Source organism: Sparus aurata, chromosome 12, assembly GCF_900880675.1.
Source record: "Sparus aurata chromosome 12, fSpaAur1.1, whole genome shotgun sequence".
In the NCBI taxonomy this organism is placed as follows: Eukaryota; Metazoa; Chordata; class Actinopteri; order Spariformes; family Sparidae; genus Sparus; species Sparus aurata.
The window spans coordinates 29,418,826-29,440,445 of NC_044198.1; the positions used below are offsets into that span (position 1 = coordinate 29,418,826).

A 21,620-nucleotide genomic window follows, 5' to 3' on the forward strand; every position below is an offset into this window, starting at 1 on the left:
TCAGATAATAAAGAGACACAAAGTGTTCGTATGGTTTTACTGACACAACACAGCAGCAGAGGAAACACATCATCATCTGTTCAGACTGTAACTGAGACGGATCCACTTCTGTCCGTCTGACCAAAGTGCTGCGATCACGACGGACAATAAATATTCAGATAATCAGAACATCAGTAGAACAATCAGCAGTGAGACACTCGACAGGCTGCAGGAACACAAAGTCACTGTCACACCGTTCAAATACAAAATATATATCTTACATATGTACACATGACGGACAGACGAGGTGAACAGTGGCTGTTCTCAGGTCAGTTTCTCCTGATGATATTCATGAAGCTCAGCTGAACCTGCCAGCAGGAACCTCTCCACCTCCAGAGCTAATGCTACGTGCTAAACATACTTAAAGGGCCAGACCGCTGTTTCTAACACATGAACCTGCTGAAACCTCCGATCAACACTCGTCCTGATGATTACCTCTCCAGGTATAAGTCGCTGTTAGTGTCGGGGTCCGCCACTTCTACGGGTGGTTCAGATAGTTTGGGGGTATTTTCGGGTCCCGACCAACTTGACAACTTCTTTTTTATAAAATAAAGAAAGCACTGATTTAACAAATAATCAACAGACACGCCCCCGAGTGCAGGATGAGTCATCAACAGTCATGATTTTCCAGGAAGTTACAAACTCTAAAATATCATTAAGAATATCTACAGAACTTTCTGATGGTGAATACGTGAGATGTGGAGCGGTTCTGACTTCATCTAGTCGGACTACAAGAGGAGCTGAGAGAAAACGCGTCATGCATCATAGGAAAGAGACAAATGTGTACAGGTGACACACAGGTAGCGCAGCTGGTACCACCTCATTCTACCAGCGGCCCACTGTTCCTGAACGCTAACGGTCCAAAAAAGCCTGTTTGCCCAGCGGCCCGTTGTCCTGAAAACAAACGCTTGTTTCAGTCTGTCTGTCGACTCCTTTCTGGTTCTGAAGCAGTGACGGAGGTAACAGACTCATTTTAAACCAAACCTGGACCGCTCCAAGTCACCACCAGAACCTCCTGACCTCATCTCTCCATCACACAGAAGACAGACGATGTAGAATTATTTTATCCTCTGTGACTATGTAGTTTAATCTCCTTCATCATAGTTACGTCGTTCTGTTGAACGTCTGTGATTAAAACAAGCCCTCTGCTCCGGATCAGAACCAGCTCCAACATAAAGACTTCCTGTATCACAAACACGTTTTGCTACTTCTGCCCAGTTGAACCTGGAGATCCAGACGTGTTGTTCTCTAAACTCTGCAGCTTTGGAGAAACGATGAGCTGCGATGTCGAGTTTAAATCACGTCGGCATGTTTGTACAGTAAAGGAACATTCTCACATTTATGGCACAACATGGAGGAAAGAACCCGCTTCAGATGGTTCTGGAGCACAATGATCACATGATGTGAGAACAAACACAGGAAGTAAAGTGAGACTGTATTCAAAGTGTGGAGGCAAATAATTCAATTAATCGATCACGTCACAATACTTCATACAGAAACATACAAAACATGAAATCATCCGTCTGAACCCAAAAAACGTGTTTAAATCCAGTTGGATAAATTCTGATCCAACAACTTAAAAACCGTCACATAACTCACATCGCACACAGTCGGTGTTAAAGTGAACGTGGACGCTGCTGAAGAATCATCACACAAGACTCGGCCGCCCTCGTTACCTCGAGCAACGCAGGAGAACGCAGCTGCTCAGCGGCAGGACGACAAACAGTGAAACAGGATTTTTTTACTTGAATTTGTGTCTTTGGGTTGTTCGTGCGTCTCATCCGTGAGCGTGATCTCTCATGGACCAGAAGTTCTGATAGACTCAAGAACAAACTGATTTGATTCTGACGCTCAAAGATCGTCTGACGTCTGACAGACAACCACGAGGACGACGCGCTCGTCTGTTCAGATTTTATATCTGAATCTGAGTCAGAACATCAAAACGAACTGAAAATACATTTTGACAAGAACTTTAATAAATTCAGAGAAAAAAAACGTGTTGTTTTAATTTCAGACAACATTTTTATTTCCACATCAAGGATTCAGTCGTGATTCAGTTCAGATGATTTCAGCTTCTGTTTGTTTCCGTATGAAATCTACGTACGTAGGATCACTGCTAATCAATCAGACTTTATTACATGATTAGATATAAATCAGGTATAAACATTCAGATGATCAATCCGTCGGTTACTGTCAGGATTAATCGTCTTCAGATTCATTTTCACTGTGAAGCTGCAGATCAAGTTTCTTCTGATCAGCTGATCCATGAACCGACTGAATGAGCAGCTGAAGAGGACGAACAGATAAATAAATGCACAACATGAACATGAATGTAAGAATAAAACATATAAATAAGCTCATGAGCCTTCATTGAACCTGTGGTAACAGTGATGTGACGTGTGGCCGTGCTGCAGACTCACACTGAGCATGCTCAGACAGTTAGAGGGAAACTCCTGCCACGTGCAGCTGGGACAGACGGGAGGGATCATCGTCTTCATTCACTTCAAACGCTTTATGTAACATTAATAATCCTTCAACGAGCCTCCAATCAGCTGCAGCCCAGCAGTGTTCATGGAGACATGTGACCTGTTTGTTTTTTATTACCATGCATCCTGGGAGATGAGGGGACAGCCAATGAGCTGTGAGATGAAGGTCATGTGGTACATTCACTTCCTGTAGACAGTGTCGTCACGTGTGATCCAGTTTAACTCCCGTCAGACGTCGTCGAATATGCGGCTTCGAGACGACGACATGGACAGGTACCGTCCTCCCGCGTGTCTGCGAGAGGAAACACAGAACACACACCTGAAGGTCAGCACACACACGACACGAGGAAACCTGCACCGTGAGATAAACACACGGGAGACGACAACACGCCTCAAAGATGGCGTCACATTCAGCCTTGTGAAGATGATTGTTGGATTGGGTTCTGCATCACTTCCTGTGATCCACCCGGGCCGCTTGCAGGCTCAGGTACGTTTTATAACCATAAGAACGCAAACAGGAAGTCGTGTTTACCTGCCGGACTCAGACTCCAGGGGGTCGTCTGTCAGAGAGTCGGCGTTGAAGTCCAAAGGTTCGGCGTCCTGCAGCAGCTCGATGCAATCTCTCTCCGGCCGACTCCCAGAGCGAGAATACTTCGCTTCTGTTGGACGAAACAAAACAACAGTCGAGTTTTATTCTCTTCTACAAACCACGTGTCAGAGAAGTGAGCGGCGCCGCTGGTGGACCCACGTCTGTTGTTGCTGGGCGCCACCGTGTCCGAGTAGCTGGTCTCCTTCATTTCATGGCTGCTCCTGTTCCTCGCCGTGTAGTCGTCCCTCTGGTTCCCATAACGCTCCTTCCACTCCTGCAACACACAGATCCTGATCATGTGGAGAGAGTTCTGCAAACCTTTTCTCTCATTTTAAGTGGATTCATGGATCTTGGTTCTTGACTCTGGCGCCCCCCTGTGAAGACTGTGGTGAGTGTTTGACAGCAGGTCCAGTTAGAACCAGCTGACGATCTGACATGAACTTAATCTCTGTTTAAGTTTAACTGCAGATTTTAATGATGTGTAGATAAACATGATGTTCTGTTCGGGGTCACTCACTCTCCGTCTGTTCTCTCCATCTTCAATCCTTTGCCGCTTTCTTTTCTCTGCAACAAACAGAAATGGATTGATGATCAGAACCTCTCACAGTCTAACGGGCCGCATGCTGCCGTCCTGTCCTGTTAAACATCATCACCTCGTCGGATCAGCTCCTTGCCCTCGTCGATCAGGTCCGAGGTCATTTCACTGTCGCCCACAAACTGCTGGAAGCCCAGAAGGTTCAGGCATCGAGTCCCCAAACTGAGGAGAGAGTTTATCACAAGCACATCAACCAGCACGTCTGAATAAACACCTGAGTCTGAGAGGATGCAGGTGAGTGACTGGTCCAACAGCACCACTCGTCTCACCTGAAGTAGGTGGCGATGCAGAGGATGACGATCAGCATGGGGTAGTAGATGTAGAAGCCGTTAGCGATGAAAGAGAGAACACGCATGGATCCCATGATCTGAGGGAGAGAAGCGGGTCAGAGATCAGGTCAGAACGCCTGAGACTGTCGGCCGGGTCACACAGAGTCCGGCCCGTCTGGACTCACCGAGGTGTAGGCGGTCTGCTCCTTCTGCTGGTGGGAGATGGCAGAGTCCATGTGGATCAGACCCAGGAAGTTCAGACACAGAGGAGGCGTCAGGCGGCAGAACAACCTGCAGGGTCAAAGATCACAGTGGTCATGTGGTCCAGCTGTGGAGCTGTCAGAACATCAGCACCTCACCGAGCAGCTGCTTCATCGGACTCATACTAACAGCCCAGTTTGAAATATCAAAATGATCCAGAATTGATTTATTGAGTCCTGAGTTCAATCTTTCCTGTGGACGTGTGCGGGTCCAAACGGACCACCGGGCTGGTTCCACTTACATGCCGCTGAACTGGAGGCTGTAGGCGTCGGTCTGGTGGTGGGAGGCCAGGTAGTAGTAGTTAAAGACCCGGATCCGGAACACGGTGGAGTAAACGCAGGTACACAGGAAAAAGATGGTGATGAAGCACGCCATCTGGTGGAGACAGGAGAAACCACACAGCTGTCAGAGCAGCCGGGACGGAACACACCTCCACACAGATGTAACTGTAACTGATGTAACTGCAACTGTAACTGATGTAACTGTAACTGTAACTGATGTAACTGTAACTGATGTAACTGTAAATGTAACTGATGTAACTGTAACTGATGTAACTGTAACTGATGTAACTGTAACTGATGTAACTGTAACTGTAACTGATGTAACTGTAACTGATGTAACTGTAACTGATGTAACTGTAAATGTAACTGATGTAACTGTAACTGATGTAACTGTAACTGATGTAACTGTAACTGTAACTGATGTAACTGTAACTGATGTAACTGATGTAACTGTAACTGTAACTGATGTAACTGTAACTGATGTAACTGATGTAACTGTAACTGAGTAACTGTAACTGATGTAACTGTAACTGTAACTGTAACTGATGTAACTGATGTAACTGTAACTGATGTAACTGTAACTGTAACTGATGTAACTGTAACTGATGTAACTGTAACTGTAACTGATGTAACTGTAACTGATGTAACTGATGTAACTGTAATGTAATTGATGTAACTGTAAATGTAACTGATGTAACTGTAACTGTAACTGATGTAACTGATGTTAAAGTTACTTAACACTAACAGTTACTTTGCAGTTACAGTTAGTTACATCAGTTACAGTTACAGCCACATTAGTTTCATTAGTTATATTATAGTTATATTAGTTATAGTTAGTTACTTTATAGTTACAGTTACATTAGTTATATTATAGTTATAGTTACTTAACACTGTAACTGTAAAGTAACTATTAGTGTTAAGTAACTATAACTATAATATAACTAATGTAACTGTAACTATAAAGTAACTAACTATAATGTAACTAATATAACTATTGAAACTAATGTGGCTGTTATGCATCTGTAAATGTAACTGTAATGTAACTAATGTAACTGTAACTGTCTCACCTCGATGTACAGGTAGTTGTACTCTCGCTCAGCCAGCTGGATGAAGACAGCGAACAGGGACAGGACGGGCCGGGTGCTGAAGAAGGTGCACTCGGACCAGACCACGGCCACGCTGAACAGGGTCAGAACCACCGACAGCAGCCGATAGAACCAGCGCTTCAGGAGACACTCCCAGTACCACTCTGTCCAGACACACACAGCAACATCATGCAAGGCTCAAAGGCACTGAGGCAGAGCTTCAGAACACTGGACCGAACATTTGGTCCATCTAATGTCTTCAACAACAACAGAACATTTATCAGAACCAGCTGCTGATTCATTTCCTGTCGATCAGCTACTGGATTGATTATCTGATCACTGCACAGGGAAACTTCTCTCCTGTGTCGCAGGCTGTTGATTGATCTGCTGATTCATTGATTAGTCGTTTGGTCTATAAACTGTTTCATCTTCAGTTTTGTGTCATCGAGGAGACGAAGATTCTCTCTTAACGAGCCGACAGCAGAAATTACTGATTAACCCAAAAAAACGGTTGCCGATTCATTTCAAAGGTGACGACTGATTGTTGTGCAGTTTCAGCTCTGATGTCTTATAGAGTTCTAAGAACTGACTGTAGTTCTGACTGACAGGTACAGAACACCTGACCCACCTGCAGTTGGCGTGTACACGTATCTGCTGAACCAGCCGGTCGGCTCAGACGACGGGAAGCTGTGGACGAACTGGTGGGTCGAGCTGGTCTCGTTCTTGGCGACGTCCTCCAGGTGGATGGCCTGCTGCAGCAGGATCTGCCACTGGACCCGAGTCCGGTTGTGTCTCTGAACCGCATAGATCACCTGACGCATGGAAACACGGGACGGTACGTAGAACTGAACACGTCATTCATGAACAACAAAGACGTTCAGAGATTTTGGATTAAGATCTCAGAGTTGGATATAAAACACTCATCAGAAACATTTTACTGACACACAAACATCTGACGTCACAAACAAAAGTGATTAAATGTTATTAATCGACAGCGTTTCACATCAAACACTCTCCTCCAATCACCAGCTAGTAGTTTATTAGCATTCAATGCTACTTTACAGAAAGACCCAAACACATCTCTGGTCTGCAGACCCCTCTGAGCCCTCCCACAGTCTGATGTCATCTGGCTCTCCTGGCTGCTCATTGGTCCTTGTCAGTCACCTGAGCTCTGACCTCATGTTCTCACCTGTTTGTGGAGCTTCACCAGGCTCTTCTCACTGGGGTACGTGTTCTGTTTGTCATCAAAGTCCTCGTAGTCGTCCATGTTCCTGCCCATCTTCTCTTGGTAATCCACGGGACACTGCGGGGACAAACCGATCAATACCTCTGATCGACAGGTCCAAACACCACCTGCTGCTCGTTGCTCTTATAATCCACTCACCTTTCGGAGGATGGTGTCGATGTACTTCCTCAGCGGATGGTTGTACTTGATGGATTCACTGACTTTTCTCACCTCCTGCAACAAACCAGACTTCACAGTAAAACACTGAAGAGCTTCTGACACGTGACAGAAACGTCCTGGCGCTCACCTCCATCACGTCCTCCAGGTTCTCCTCTGCATCCGCCTTCTCCGTCATCAGCTTGGACGCCTTGAAGTAGGTCTTGATGAGTAAGTGTCCGTGTCGTGAGGCGTTCCAGTAGGACCGAGGGATTTCCACCAGACCGTAGCCGAGCAGCAGCACCAGCAGGAACAGACCCCAGGTGTTGGCGGCTGTGATCCCGATGGTCTGCAGCTCGTACCTGCAGCACACAGCGACCAGGCGACTATTTCACTTTCACACATTACATTTATGTCAACTTTCAATGTGATTAGTCCTCTCAGGGAACCAGTGGATGTCTGATCCGGTCCACTCACCAGGACAGGTGCCACTCCGGATGAACGGCCACGTAGATGAGCAGAGAGCCGAAGATGAGCAGGTAGGTCCCGTAATAAATAGCATTCTCTATCAGAGCTGTTTTAATCTTCCCGGTGATGGAGAAACCTCCAGAGCGAGCGTACGACTGCATGAAGGGCAGCAGCAGCCTGAGAACACAAGTCAGACGGGTCGGCGTGCTAATGGCAGCTAACAGCAGCTAACAGCAGCTAACGTCAGCTAACAGCAGCTAACAGCAGCTAACAGCAGCTAACGTCAGCTAACGTCAGCTAACAGCAGCTACCGTCAGCTAACAGCAGCTAACAGCAGCTAACAGCAGCTAACGTCAGCTAACGTCAGCTAACAGCAGCTAACGTCAGCTAACAGCAGCTAACAGCAGCTAACGTCAGCTAACAGCAGCTAACAGCAGCTAACGTCAGCTAACAGCAGCTAACAGCAGCTAACAGCAGCTAACGTCTGCATATGTCTCGGTAACACAGAACATCAGCACTGTTGTTTCTTCACTCTGTTCATGTGTTAGCTCAGATCTCTCCCACAGATTACACCTTTAATCAGCATCAGTATCGTTGTGATGTTACAACAGACCACATGATCAGACGTATACGGACCAGGTGAGACACTGGGACGTCCAGTACACCACCCTCCAGAACACGGGCATGATACCATCAGGGATGTAGCTCCAGGGCTTGTAGCAGGGCTTCAGGATGCTGCGACAGAGGAAGAGAGAAACTATCAGCTGTAATTCTGTGGCTTGTATCAACTAGTGAGGACAATCTGATGGAGAACCAATTAAAAGTCCAGATCTGGCAGAATAAATGTGAGTGAACATGAATGTAAACACGGTGACTCGAGGTCACTCAGAGCAGCATCGATACTTCCACACTGACAGAACTACAGAGGGATTCTAAATCACTCTGGACGTTAAGACAACACGTCCACAGAAGCTTCAGTGAGACTCATCTGCTCTCTGAACAGCCTCTGACGCTCAGCTCCGACAGTTTGATTAATGACACCGTCAGACATCAGGTGAGGGCGACGCAGCCTCAGCCACCAGACACACGCTGCGCACTGACCTTTTAGAAGGTGTGACGGTTGTGTTTGCCGTTGTGTGATTGGATGGACTGGGGCTGAGGGTGGGGGCCGAGGCGGGCTCCTCGTGGTCGATCTTGCACTGCTTGTAGATGGTCTGTAAGGAGAGAGGAAACACACTGAGCGTTCAGGTGCTCGTAGCGTCGCTGGAGGTACAGACTGCTGACATCTCCGCTCATGACTGACCGTGCTGACATCCAGAGGTAAAATAAAGACGATGAGGAAACACAGGTACCAGGCCAGCAGCGTGCCGAACAGCACCATGCGCTGCTGCTTCTTGAAGTCTCCATATCGGTGCAGCAGGAACAGAGCCAGGAAGAAGACCACCACGATCTCGATACCCAGAGCCGCCCCGCTCATCCCGCTGGCCTCCTCTCAGCAGCCGGACAGGAACCTGCAACACACGGAGCATACATACATGATCCACTGTGTTCTTTAGGTCCTGGTCCGGTCCATGTTCACACCGACACTCTACAAACAGACCATGTCACCGTTTCCTGCAGGTACCCAGTGTTCCTGCTCTCACTCTGACAAAAAAGACACTATTTAAAAGTAGCTTCGAGTTTAGTCTATAAACCAACAGCAACACAGGAAAAGGATCATTTCTCTGTTTTTATATGAATGCTCACAAATACAGCCTGTTAATCTCCTCCAGGCCTCAACACCTGCACAACACTGCTGTCAGAATCCATCTTTTTATTTAATTAAAACTGCACTTTGACCTGACTTCTTGTTTACTTTTACAGCAGCCAATCAGGAGAGCGCATGTTATAACTGTACAATGCACTTTTTATTTCTCTGCCTGAGTTTTACAGGTGAGCTGCAGGTGAGCTGCACTGTAACTGGACGTGTGGTGTATCAGAGATCAGGAAAAATTTTGGAAAAACTAAAAATATCTTCAGAGCTACGAGCACGACTTATTAAAATACCACAGTGATGATGATGAGACACAAACACGCTGCTACTCTTCATCCAATTACTGCCGCTCTACATAACAATCAGAACCTTTATCTGACAATGATTAAAGACTCCAGCAGAAGCAGGCTGACCTGTAAAGCATGAAAGGCTCTTTGTGTTTATTCCACAGGGGGGATGGGAGCTCCGTGTCTGCAGGCAGCAGCCAGTCAGAGCAAAGATCAGACAAACATGGTTATAATGAAGTTCTGTAGCGCTGCAGGGACGTTCTGACCCGCAGATCTGTTTGTCTGTTTGGGTCAGACCCGAGTAACTCTCACAACAGGATTTTAAAGCTAACAGCCGTAAGCTCCTCCCACAGGCTAACATGTTAGCTCCTCCAACAGGCTAACATCATATTAGCATCTGAAACACAAGCTATGTGTTATAGCTCATTTAGCAGAGCTAACGCACTTCAAGGAGATTATTCAGCTTGTTTTCTCCCTTACGAACAACGTGATGTAAACATGATGTAAACATGATGAGGTGTTGAGAAGATCAACATTAGCATTTTGAAATATGCTAAACTAAAAACACACCTCATGTCGGGGGACCCTGCTCTTTAACATTTAATTGAACCACACTCCTATCTGTAATTGCATTTTAGATAATAATAGCATTTCTCCTAGTCAAAATTGTATTCTCTCTAGTCAGAATGGTAATTAAAGATATCAGCAATAACATTCTTACTAGTAGAAATGTTATTTTAAGATATCTACAACTTTGATTGTACTAGTCAAAACTAAATCTAAGATATCTAAAAATCCCTATAAAGTATAAGTGGCCGTTTTAACATTTAATAACTAGACTGGATATGTGGATGGATATATGATTGAAGATATCTGAAATGTGAGTTTTCCCTACTAAGAATTCAATTGCAGATGTCCAGAATGTAACTGTGGATATCTGAAATTAAAAGCCCAATACACATGAACTGCAAAAGTGACGTCATTTGTCCTAGGAAGAATGACGTTGTGCATATCTGAAACAATTGAATTACAGATATCTGCAGTACATATCCAGTCTAGCTATTAAATGTAAAAACGCCATATAAGAGCCATATGCTCTCTTCCTATTGGCTGGCAGACCTCAGGTTCCCAGACATGATGCCTCAGTTGGACCTTTCTCTTCAGGTGAGATAACCCTGGTGACATCATGACGACATCACCATCACCTGGGTCACTTTGTCAAAGCTCTGAGGCGTCCCTCTAGGGCCACCATAGAAATAAGGCGACTGGCAGGGTGACTTTAAATACAGGTTAATGCGGTCACACGTGTTTAAGAGCTTGTTATCTCACAGAGAGGAAACGTGACGTCATGAGAGAGTCTTCATTTATAAAACACATCAGTGGCGGAACGTCATCGTGTTCATGTCGGAGCTGACGGCGCGGACCTGGAGCGGACCGCTCTGATACCACTCCCTGTTATAATGTCATTACTGGTCATGTGTCGTCATGTGTGAGCTGAACCCGAACGACTGGTTCTGTGTTGTTGGACGTGTCCACGGAGCCACAGGGACAAGCTGTCCGACGGCCCAGCAGCTCGTCACAGACCGAATCAGGACATTAAAGCAGTGGTTCTGATGCAGTCGCGGGTCCAGTCAGCAGCCCTGCGCCGTCAGCTGGCTGCGTTACGTTGACATGACAGCGGCTAATGTTGGCTAGCAGGATAACAGCACAAACGTCACTGCGGTGCGACCTCTTACCGTAATAAGTCTGTTGTGTTAGCGGTCTCCGGGGGACTCGGTGTCCGGGGGACTCGGTGTCCGGGGGACAGTCAGGCGCTCAGTCTTTTCTCCAACAATCCGCGGTGTTTTCTATAAAAACCATCAGCTTCCTGACCGACACTCAGCAGCATCACTCACATCCGGGTTCTCTACCAGGAGACGACGATGACGTCAGATCACACCGCCTGACCAGGGCCAGGCAAACCTCAGCGCATGCGCAGTTACCGTGTGTGGTGTTGTCCTGCTTCTTCTTCTCCTTTAAGGTTTGAGGCAGTTGAGCCTCTCCTGGTAAATATAGTTAATTACATGAATTTAAATAATATGTAAGAAATGGAAAAAAAATAATGAAAAGTGTTTTTGAGTCTGGAGAACATTTGTTGGACCAACATTTTTCTTCAAGTTTAAAACTGTAGTCAGATATGTTTTAAACACGTTCTGAATTAAATGTTTTCAGTCTGAAGCGGAACTAAAAGCCTCCGCACTTCCCCTGTCGGAGCTTTAGAGCGTGACACCCAGCGGAAGTAAACAGTAGCAGCTAGCAGCATTAGCTGGCTGTGTGTAATGAATGAAGTGAAGACGGTACTGAGTCACAGCGCAGCTCATTATTGAATGAGTAATTAAAGAACAATGAGTTCAGTTGAGAGTTTGAGAGAGTTTGTCAACGAGCGACTAACTGCTGCTGCTGAAGAAATATTCAGAGTTTTTAAAACAACTATCGTCCAGTACGAGGAAGAGATCGATCGGCAGCGCGTCATGCTGGATATCTGCTGGAAACCCCAAGTAAAGTTACACAGGATAGGTGAGTAAAAGTTTCTTATTTTAATAACACTAATGTTCAGAGCCCTGGAGTGGCCACAGAGGGGGACATATGCATCGCAGCCACGTTTCACTACATGGAGCGAACATACGAGTGTTTCCCTCGTTTTGGTTCATTCCACTCCGGGACTCCGGAGGTTCTGAGTGTCCGCTGCACGGCTGGGCTCCGTTCTATAGAAGACCGCGGCGAAACTCCGCTCAGAAAATGATGATTTTACACACAAAACGTTCCGAAACATGTGAGGAGCACTAAAACTCAACAGAAAGAGGTGTGTCTCATTCAACCTGTTAGGAAGACATTTCGGCACTGATTTGGAGTCAGTGGGTCAGATGAGATGGAAGCTATTGGGAAAAAAATACATTTTACATTGAAAACATTGATAACAAATATGAGGAGCACTAAAGTCAATATAACAAGGTGTGTCCTAACCACCCAGTGTATTAATACAATCCAGCATCAGTTTGGAGTCAGTGGGTCACATGACCTGGAAGCTATTGAAACTTTCTGAGTATTTCTACTTGTTGTTATTCAGCCTTTGTTCTGTGGGCCTCGATGCCCTTGTAAATGAGGGTTGCCTCTCAATGATCTCTGGAGGATAAATAAAGGTTGATTAGGTTGATTAAATATTGTCTGTCTTTTGTTGTGTGTCCCTCCAGAGCTCCCACAGCAACATGTCTGTAAGGAGGAGGAGGTTCTGGCTGACCAGCAGCTCTGTAACCAGGAGAGGAACTCCAGTCTGGACCAAGAGGACCCAGAGCCTCCAGAGATTAAAGAGGAACAGGAGGAACTCTGCACCAGTCGGGAGGGAGAGCAGCTTGTACTGAAGGTGGAGACGGATACCGTCATGTTGACTCCAGCTTATGAGGAAAGTGACCACAGTGAAGCAGAACCAACAAGTGACCACCAGCTCCTCTCTAACAACTCTCATGTAGCTGAGAGCCCAGACCAGAAAGGAGGAGAAACATGGAGACTCAGGATCAGCTGGAGGTGAAGAGCCGAAACAACAGAAAAGATGTCACCAAAAAAATAAAAACTCTACCTCATCAGACATTCAACATAACACTCACCCAGGTGAAAAGTCTTTCAAATGTGACACATGTGGAAAGACTTTTAAGTTTAAGTCCCTATTGAATGCACACCTAAGAACTCACACAGGTGAGAAGCCGTATTCTTGCAAAACATGTGGGAAAGCTTTCAGGATTCGTAGTCAGTTAACAGTCCACATGAGAAACCACACAGGTGAGAATACGTATTCTTGCAAAACATGTGGAAAGACTTTTAAGTTTAAGTTCCTATTGAATGCACACCTGAGAATCCACACAGGTGAGAAAAAGTTTACTTGTAAAGCATGTGGGAAAGATTTCAGGAAACGTAGTAAATTAACAGTCCACATGAGAGTCCACACAGGTGAGAAGCCCTTTTCTTGCAACACATGTGGGAAAGCTTTCAGCCAAAGTGAGACCTTAACAATTCACCTAAGAATCCACACAGGTGAGAAACCTTTTACTTGCAAAACATGTGGGAAAGCTTTCAAGTGTAATAGTGAATTGAATCGACACATGAGAATCCACACAGGTGAGAGACCGTATTCTTGCAAAACATGTGGGAAGACTTTTGGTCAACTCAGTCACTTAACTTATCACATGACAACTCACACAGGTGAGAAACCGTTTACCTGTGAAATTTGTGGGAAGGCTTTCAGGTGTCGTAGTGCATTAATCTATCACAGGAGAACTCACACAGGTGAGAAGCCGTTTACCTGTGAAATTTGTGGAAAGGCTTTCAGGAGTCGTCCTCCATTAGTTAATCACATGAGAACTCACACAGGTGAGAAGCCATTTGCTTGCAAATCATGTGGGAAGACTTTTACTCAAACCGGTCACTTAACAAGTCACATGACAACTCACACAGGTGAGAAAACGTTTACCTGTAAAATTTGTGGGAAGGCTTTTACTCAAACCGGTCACTTAACAAGTCACATGACAACTCACACATGTGAGAAGTCGTTTACTTGCAAAATTTGTGGGAAGGCTTTTACTAAAACAAGCAACTTAACAACTCACATGAGAACTCACACAGGTGAGAAGCCGTTTACTTGCAAAACATGTGGGAAGACTTTTAATCAAACCAATAACTTAATACGTCACATGAGAACTCACACAGGTGAGAAACCGTTTACTTGCAAAACATGTGGGAAGACTTTTACTCAAACCAGTCACTTAACAAGTCACATGAGAACTCACACAGGTGAGAAACCATAACTTTGCCTGGGGAAAGTTTGTCTGATCAGTCTGCTTTGACGAGACGTTTAATGACACGTACAGGCGAGTAGCCTTGTATTTCCAAAATATTTTGGAGGTGGTTCAGTTCTAGTGTTTCATGCATAATTGCAGAACTTTAACCTTAAATGAGCTACTTGAAGAATCCTCAGTGGATCAATATACACAGGAGAAATGATGAGCTGACGTTGAATGTGAACGATTTCCCCTTAAGAAGATGTCAAAATGTTTGTGTCTGTCTTCATTCTGATTTGTCATATTTGTTAACATGATGATTAAAAAGTCGAGTTAATCGGTCTCATGTGTCCCACTTATTATCGCTCCTCGTATCCTGCTTTAATATAAACAGTTATATGTTAATACTTGTAGGTTTTACAGTAGCTTCCATGTATGTAACCAAAAAGTTAGCTGTTAGTTCAAAGTAGCAGTTTAGAAAAGAGTCCAACATTTCTTTGTGGAATTAAGCGAATAGATCTACACCTTAATACAAGGAGCACACACACATAGTGTAAACACACTGTGTGAAAAGAGTATAAAGTATAATATAGTTAATTACATGAATTTAAATAACATGTAAGAAACGGAAAAAATAATTAAAAGCCTCTTTGATCATCTTGACAGAGTGTGATGGGGCCATTTCCCAGATGGTGGGTAAGAATGTTCCCCTGAAGCCAAACTTTGTATCTGGGCTATATACTCCCAAAATTTGGTCGTCAGTTCTAAACAGTATTGACTGATTTTGGGCTTCTTCAAGCTAAGACTCTTTTCGCTCTGTTCTGGAAAAGTCTACAATTGCCCTCTGTTAAGTTATGGTCGAAGGAGATTGCAACATATCTTGCGTTGGAAGGACTTACATATATTGTAGGAGGGAAAAGAAAACAGTTTGTTAAAGTATGGAAAACTTTTTTTGGAATTTTTGGAGGATGAGAATGTAGTTATAACTTGAGGTCTTCAAGTTACTGGTGCTGCTTTTTCAGTTATTCATTTATTATTAACTTCTGGTAGTATTGTGATCTTTTGATGGTTTTGTTGTATATTACATTTATACATTATCGCTATTTCTGTGGTCATTGTTATTTGTATGTTTTTCTTATATGTAAAAACTTAATAAAATATTGTTCAAAAAAAGGGGTTTTGATTCTGCTTAGCAACTGGAGAACATTTGTTGACCCAATAATGTTCTTCAAGTTTAAAAGTGTAGTAAGATGTGTTTTAAACAAGTTCTGAATTAAAGGCTCATCCCTGCCAGAGATGAGCCCAATGAGCGGGGAACTTCAGGAGCTTGACGGACAGGTGACTGGAGGTGCAACCGTTGGTGTACAGTGAGAAGAGCAGGGGAGAAAGTACACAGCCTCAGGGGGATTTGGTGCTGATGGTCTGGGATTCAGAGACATGTTTCCCCGGATTCACGTACTGCTTCTCGTCTGACAGGAACTCTGTGATCCACCTGCAGGTGGAGTCAGGCACAGGGAACTGGGACAGCTTATCCTGTAGCAGAGCCGGGAGGATAGTGTTGAAAGCAGAGCTGAAGTCCACAAACTGGGAGTCCAGATGCTGGAGGGTGTAGTGCAGGGCCATGTTTACAGCATTATCTGCAGACCAGTTGGCTCTATAGGTGAACTGCAGTGGGTCTAGGAGTGGGTTGGTTAAGGATTTTTAGGTGGGACAGCACAGGGCACTCAAACAACTTCATGACTACAGAGGTCAGGGCGACGGGTCTGTAGTCATTCAGTTCTGTGGTCTTTGGCTTTGTGGGGACGGGGATGATGGTGGAAACGTTGAAGCAGGCTGACACATGACATGTCTCCAGTGAGGTGTTGAAGCTGTCCGTGAACACTGTAGTTGACAGCTGGTCAGTGCAGTGCTTCAGGGTGGATGGAGTGACAGAGTCTCGTCCGGCTGTGTTTGGGGGATTCTGCCTCTTGAAGCGCTTGTGGACGTCCCTCTCTTGCAGGCAGAGAGTCGTCACTAGTTGTTTTTATACTGGGCAGTAAGCCGCCAGTTGGAGGGTACACTTATTTCAGCCTCCATTGCGATGTAAACTGAGACGTCGATGTGCCGGCAATTGCGTGAGATGGGCGTCAATTATGTGCACTGTTGTGCGACCCGCAGCCGGAGAGTTTTAAAACCAGGAAACAGCTGATTACAGCAGTCAGCCCATCACTTCATCCGCGGACGTCAAGATGACCAACTGGACAGCCGCTGAGATCCAGGAGTTGTCCGCTTGTTGTTGTAGCGTCAAGCTATGGGGTGCAATGTAAAGTTCTTATTTTAAAGACAAATTTGTTGTCCCCGTTCACTGCCCAACTTCGTGCTTCACGTCATGTCACATGTTTACGCCTACCCCAGTGGTGGCCAAGTGGCAGCTTTTGTAAAAGGAGGAATATAACACCTCCCTTTTAGATAGACAAGGAGGCAGATTGCCACCTCTTCTAGCCTTTTCTAACGAAAAACGGCTACTGTGATGGAGGGGGACCCGGAGGTGTGAAGTGGAGAGGCCCAGGGTCCTGCTGAGCTGGGGGGGTTGGTGAGATGGGAGAGGGTGTCAGGACTGTCCCTTTGTCTCTCAAAGCGACAGTAGAACTGGTTCAGTTCATTTGCAAGTCGCAGGTCATTGACGGAGAGGGGGGGGTTTAGGTTTGTAATTTGTAATCTGGCTGAGCCCCTTCCAGACAGAACCAGAGTCGTTAGCTGAGAACTGGTGTTGGAGTTTCTCAGAGTACTGTTGTTTAGCTTCTCTCACCGCTTTGCCAAAGCTGTATTTTGACTTCTTAAACCTGTCCCTGTCCCCACTCCTGAACGAATCCTCCTTTTGAAACTTTGGCTGTCTGAGTTTGGCTGTGAACCAGGGTTTGTCATCGTTGTAACTCACCCAGGTGCATGATGGGATACGGCAGTCTTCACAGAAGCTGATGTATGATGTCACAGCCTCTGTATACTCATTCAGACTGTTGGTGGCAGTCCTGAAAGCATCCCAGTCAGTCTGTACAGTCCAAACACGCTTGCAGGTTCCCCACAGCTTCCCTAGTCCACTGCTTGGACGTCCTCACAACAGGTTTGCATCAGAGAGGCCCAGTGCAGCATGGGGGACGGCATGATATGCATATATGAATATTGTTCTTTCTGGTCGGGCAGTTCATGGCTGAGGTTACGTTGTTAAAGTCACCAAGCACAATCAGCAAAGAGTCCGGGTTATTCCGCTCCACTCCCAGTATCTGGTCAGCTAGCATGTGCTGCGCCTCCTGCATGTTAGCATGCGTAGGAATGTAAACACCGACCAGAATAAATTAAACAAACTCACTGGTTGGCCACACAGGGGGAGCAGAAGGGTTTGCAGTTTATGATGAATGTTTCCAGATGATGTGAACAGTGCTGTAGGATCCCTGTGACATCAAGATTCAAGATTCAATGGTTTTATTTGTCACATATTCAGACAGGATGCGCAGTGAAGTGTTTTTGTGACATGTACTGTATTTCTGTGCTCAATTTACCGTAAATCCTCTAATATAGGTCCGGGCCTTTATTTTACTCAAGCACATCGCAGCCCAGGCCTTTTTTGGAAGGAGGCCAGAATTAGAGACAGGCCTGTATTTCTATTTGAGCAAAACAGACTACCAGTAGAATGAATAAAAACGAGATTTTGTGTCTATTTGAACCTATAAACTACTAGGTTCATTTATTGAAAAAGTACAGTTACCATAACATTATGGTATGCATACAGAACATTAACAACAAATACCGATAATTCAGGCTAAATTCCAGTGTAGAAATATGGTAACAAAAACGTAACAAACATACCGGTAGTGCATTGTAAACACTTAACCAACCATTCATAACAAAAGGCAACTTACTGGTTTAGACACCTTACCGCTCCAAAGTTTAACCATCCTCAGATTGTCCAATTATAGGCCTAATCCTCTGTTGTTGTGTGTCCTGTCTTTGAAGTAAAAAAAATCCTCCAATTCTGTTTAATCCTCCTCCTCCTCAGTTTCCTCCTCCTCTTCATCTTTCCCTGTAATCTCCTCATCACTCGCGCCAACCTCTACAACAAGTTCATTATTGTACAGTTCCTCTTCGTCCTCCTCATATTCCGCTGCGCGTCTCTTCTCTTCCTGGCACAGGCGGGCAGCAGTCAGGGCCTGTCTTCCAGCAGCGCAGGGCTGTAAAGAACAATACATTAATTTAGTTTGGCCGTTATTGCAAGTCACAGTGGACAGGCTCACTCCCGAAAGCAATTCATCTAATGGTAGAGAGAGAGAGAGAGAGAGAGAGAGAGAGAGAGAGTGATAGACATGAGTGCTAATTTCAACATACCTGTCCCTCTCGGAAGTACAGTATGAGGTCTTCCTCACTCCCGTCGGGTTTCACAGACTGCCCACACACTTTGAAGGACTTGATGATCAGGTCCTTGTCCAGCTTGTCCCAAGCAGCGAGAACCCAGTCCACAAGCAGACGGCGAAATGGTGCTTTTAAGTTCCCTCCACTTGTGTATTGCTTGTCTGCGTCCCCAGCCATCCACTCATCATAAGAAGCATGTAGGCTCGCTTTGAAGGGCTGGTTCCACATGAACTTTGACATACTTAGTGCAGCTTCCTGGGATCACCGCGGTTGTGATGTTGTAGGGCCTCAATTCCTGTTTGGTAGAGGTGCTGATGTGACAGCGGTAGGCATCCCACACCAGCAGGCGCATTCATCCAGCCGTTGGCAGATGTGGCGATGACTGCTCTTGAGATCTCTTGCTGCATTGCCTTCACTTCACGGATGGCCTCTCGGAAGACGACATAAGGCTTGAGTTTAGTGCCATCAGCCTTGGCAGCAAGGACAACAGTGAGATGGCTTTTCTAGTGGCCTGTTGTTTTGAGCGCAACACTCTTCGTCCCTCTTACGTCAATGGTACTGGGAGACACCATATCGAACCAAACGGCAGTCTCATCCATCACAATTATGTCCTTCTCTGAAATTCTTTTCGAGACGACAGTCTTGCTCACGTCGTCGACGAATGAGACAAGTTTCTCTGTGAGGAGATCTGGGTCCGAAGCCATTTCGGTTTAAAAACTTTTGCAGCCAACCCCTGCTCGCCAGAAATCACGCACCTCTATCACTCACTGTAGGGTAGACTTTCAGAGCCTTGTTTCTGATCATTTTTCTCGACACTCGGTTATGATTGTCCCTCATTGAATGGATCCACTCAGAGAGTTTTGTGTCCAACTCCTCGCTAACCTTTTTTCTCCCTCCTCCTGGCAGTCTTGCTCTCTTTTTGTTTGCTGCGGCTAGATCCATTTTCTGCTTTTTCCAGTATCTTATTCTTCTCAGGTCAATGTTAAAATGTTTAGCAGCTTGCTCCCCAGAGTGCTCTGCAGCATTCTCTTTGAACTTCATGTCAAATTTTCGTCTCCTCTTTGGCTCCTCAGCTGCCATGGTAAACAACCATAGCCTACCAGTGACTGAAGTCTCGAGTCAAGAGCGAGGTGATTGACATGACCAGGCTACTGTAGCTTATGGCTTGGATTCGTTAGCAAACGTTGCCCCCCTGTGGTACTTGCATGTTACTATCACAAGCATAATGTTGAGGCCTGCCCAGAAAGACGTTGGTCCTAATAATAGCCCTGGCCCCTTTTAGAGACCGGCCTTTATTCACCTCCGCCGACAGCGAGACCGGCCAATGTTAGAGACCTGGCCGCTAATGGAATACAGGCCAATATTAGAGGATTTACGGTAAGTAAAAATAAAATATAATGCAGTGTAAGTAAAATAAATACAATAAATATGGTTTATGACTAAAAGTGTTCAGAGTGCAGAATTCAGGGCTCTAATTCCTCAAGGAAAAAACTGTTCCTCATCCTCTCTGTGTCTGTTTTATGACAGCGCAGGCGTCTGCCTGACCTGAGGGTCACAAACAGTTTGTTGCAGGGGTGATGGGGATCCTTGATCATCCTTCTGGCCATGTTTGCGCAGCGTGTGATGTATAAGTCATGCAGATGGGGAAGTGTGGTACCCATGGTCCATTCAGCGGTCCTCACCACCCTCTGCAGGGCTCGCTGATTCTCACAGGAGCTGTTACCGTACCAGACAGATATGGCTCCAGTCAGTATACTCTGTACAGCAGCAGAGTAGAAGGAAATCAGGATCCGTTGGGAGACCTTGAATCAACTGAGCTGTCTGAGGTGATAAAGGCGCTGTCTTGCTTTTTTCACCACAGTGTCCATGTGTACAGTCCATGATAAATCCTCGGAAATGTGCACTCTGAGGTATTTGAAACTGCTCACCCTCATCATAACACCAGCCACTGTTGATGTAAAAACAGATTCCTCCACCTTTAGTTTTGCCGGAGAGTTCTGTGTCACGATCCGCTCTGAAGAGTTGGAAGCCTGCCAGCCGCAGCGTGGAGTCCGGTATCAATCCACAGAGCCATGAAGAAAATATTCCTGGTAGCGGTGTGCGATGTCCACGCTGGCAGAGACCCACGAGCTCACGGCGTGAGCAAAGGTGAGCTCACCTTTCACCAATATGTCCAATAATTCAATGGATGGGAGGAGAAAAGTGGGGAATAAGTCAGCCTAAGTTGTTGCCCTTATGGACACAAGTTCTTCTCTATTGATAGAGCACCGGGTATTCAGGTTTACCAGCTTAGAAATGACTAACCCGGTAAAATCACATACATTACTTCTCGCTTTATTAAACCCCCATAAGAAGGTTCAAACATTTATTATTGGTTTTAGTGAAAGTGTTTTGGCTGGTATTCAGTTTTTTTGTTAACAACTAACTTTTATTGTTGTTTATTTTGGTTCAGATTGTTCTTTCCTGCAGTTTGATTATCGCATGCGTTTTACTCTTACTTCTCTTTGATCTTTTTTACTTCAATTTAGCTTGATTTTGTTTTTCCTATATTTGCCATCCATGGACTTGAGACTTTATTTTAATCTGTGTATCCCTGTCTTAAAATACCCTTCTTTAGGCTGAAGTGTCTTTACTTTTGTAGTCCATGGACTCAAAGTTTTACTGTCATCTGCATCTCTCTGTCTTAGAGCAGTTTTTTACTTTAATTATCTTTAATTTGCTCTCTCTTAGAGCTTTAAACCTTTTTTCTATACCCTCCTGTTGTCTTAGGGTCTTTTTGACCCGACTCCAAAAGTTACTATGTCAGAACTTTGGTTTTCTTCCATATGATTGCCTGAAAATTACATTGATGATTACTTACTATGCTCTTTGCAAGTAAAATTAAAGACTTTTTTTTTTCAAATGTGTGTTTTATCAAAATTTTTAGCACCTGTGG

The 21,620-nt window shown here is 45.2% G+C and overlaps 2 protein-coding genes across 2 annotated transcripts; one reads left to right on the plus strand and one right to left on the minus strand.

Annotated features, from left to right (window-relative positions):
• Nucleotides 1–23: 23 nt before the first annotated feature.
• On the minus strand, nucleotides 24–11,494 carry lmbrd2b (LMBR1 domain containing 2b). Its single transcript, XM_030435705.1, has 18 exons — nucleotides 11,231–11,494; nucleotides 8,758–8,965; nucleotides 8,556–8,668; nucleotides 8,091–8,189; nucleotides 7,464–7,631; nucleotides 7,138–7,348; nucleotides 6,990–7,064; nucleotides 6,795–6,908; nucleotides 6,234–6,417; nucleotides 5,588–5,769; nucleotides 4,481–4,614; nucleotides 4,164–4,269; nucleotides 3,979–4,076; nucleotides 3,768–3,871; nucleotides 3,632–3,678; nucleotides 3,274–3,388; nucleotides 3,058–3,184; nucleotides 24–2,817 (listed from the first exon to the last, which is right to left on the minus strand). The coding sequence occupies exons 2-18, from the start codon at nucleotides 8,929–8,931 to the stop codon at nucleotides 2,754–2,756; spliced, it is 2,115 nt and encodes a 704-aa protein (XP_030291565.1). The 5' UTR covers nucleotides 8,932–8,965; nucleotides 11,231–11,494; the 3' UTR covers nucleotides 24–2,753.
• Nucleotides 11,417–14,644, plus strand: LOC115593036 (gastrula zinc finger protein XlCGF57.1-like). The gene is made up of 2 exons (XM_030436348.1): nucleotides 11,417–11,421; nucleotides 13,003–14,644. The coding sequence occupies exons 1-2, from the start codon at nucleotides 11,417–11,419 to the stop codon at nucleotides 14,327–14,329; spliced, it is 1,332 nt and encodes a 443-aa protein (XP_030292208.1). The 3' UTR covers nucleotides 14,330–14,644.
• The last annotated feature ends 6,976 nt before the right edge of the window (nucleotides 14,645–21,620 follow it).

Excerpts from the sequence above, each read along its gene's own strand:
- lmbrd2b (XM_030435705.1), bottom strand. The coding sequence starts at position 8,931 with ATGAGCGGGGCGGCTCTGGGTATCGAGATCGTGGTGGTCTTCTTCCTG. Across the intron at positions 4,270-4,480 it reads AGCCTCCAGTTCAGCGGCAT|GTTGTTCTGCCGCCTGACGC; the intron begins GTAAGTGGAACC and ends TTGACCCTGCAG. Across the intron at positions 3,185-3,273 it reads GGCGCCCAGCAACAACAGAC|AAGCGAAGTATTCTCGCTCT; the intron begins GTGGGTCCACCA and ends TTCGTCCAACAG.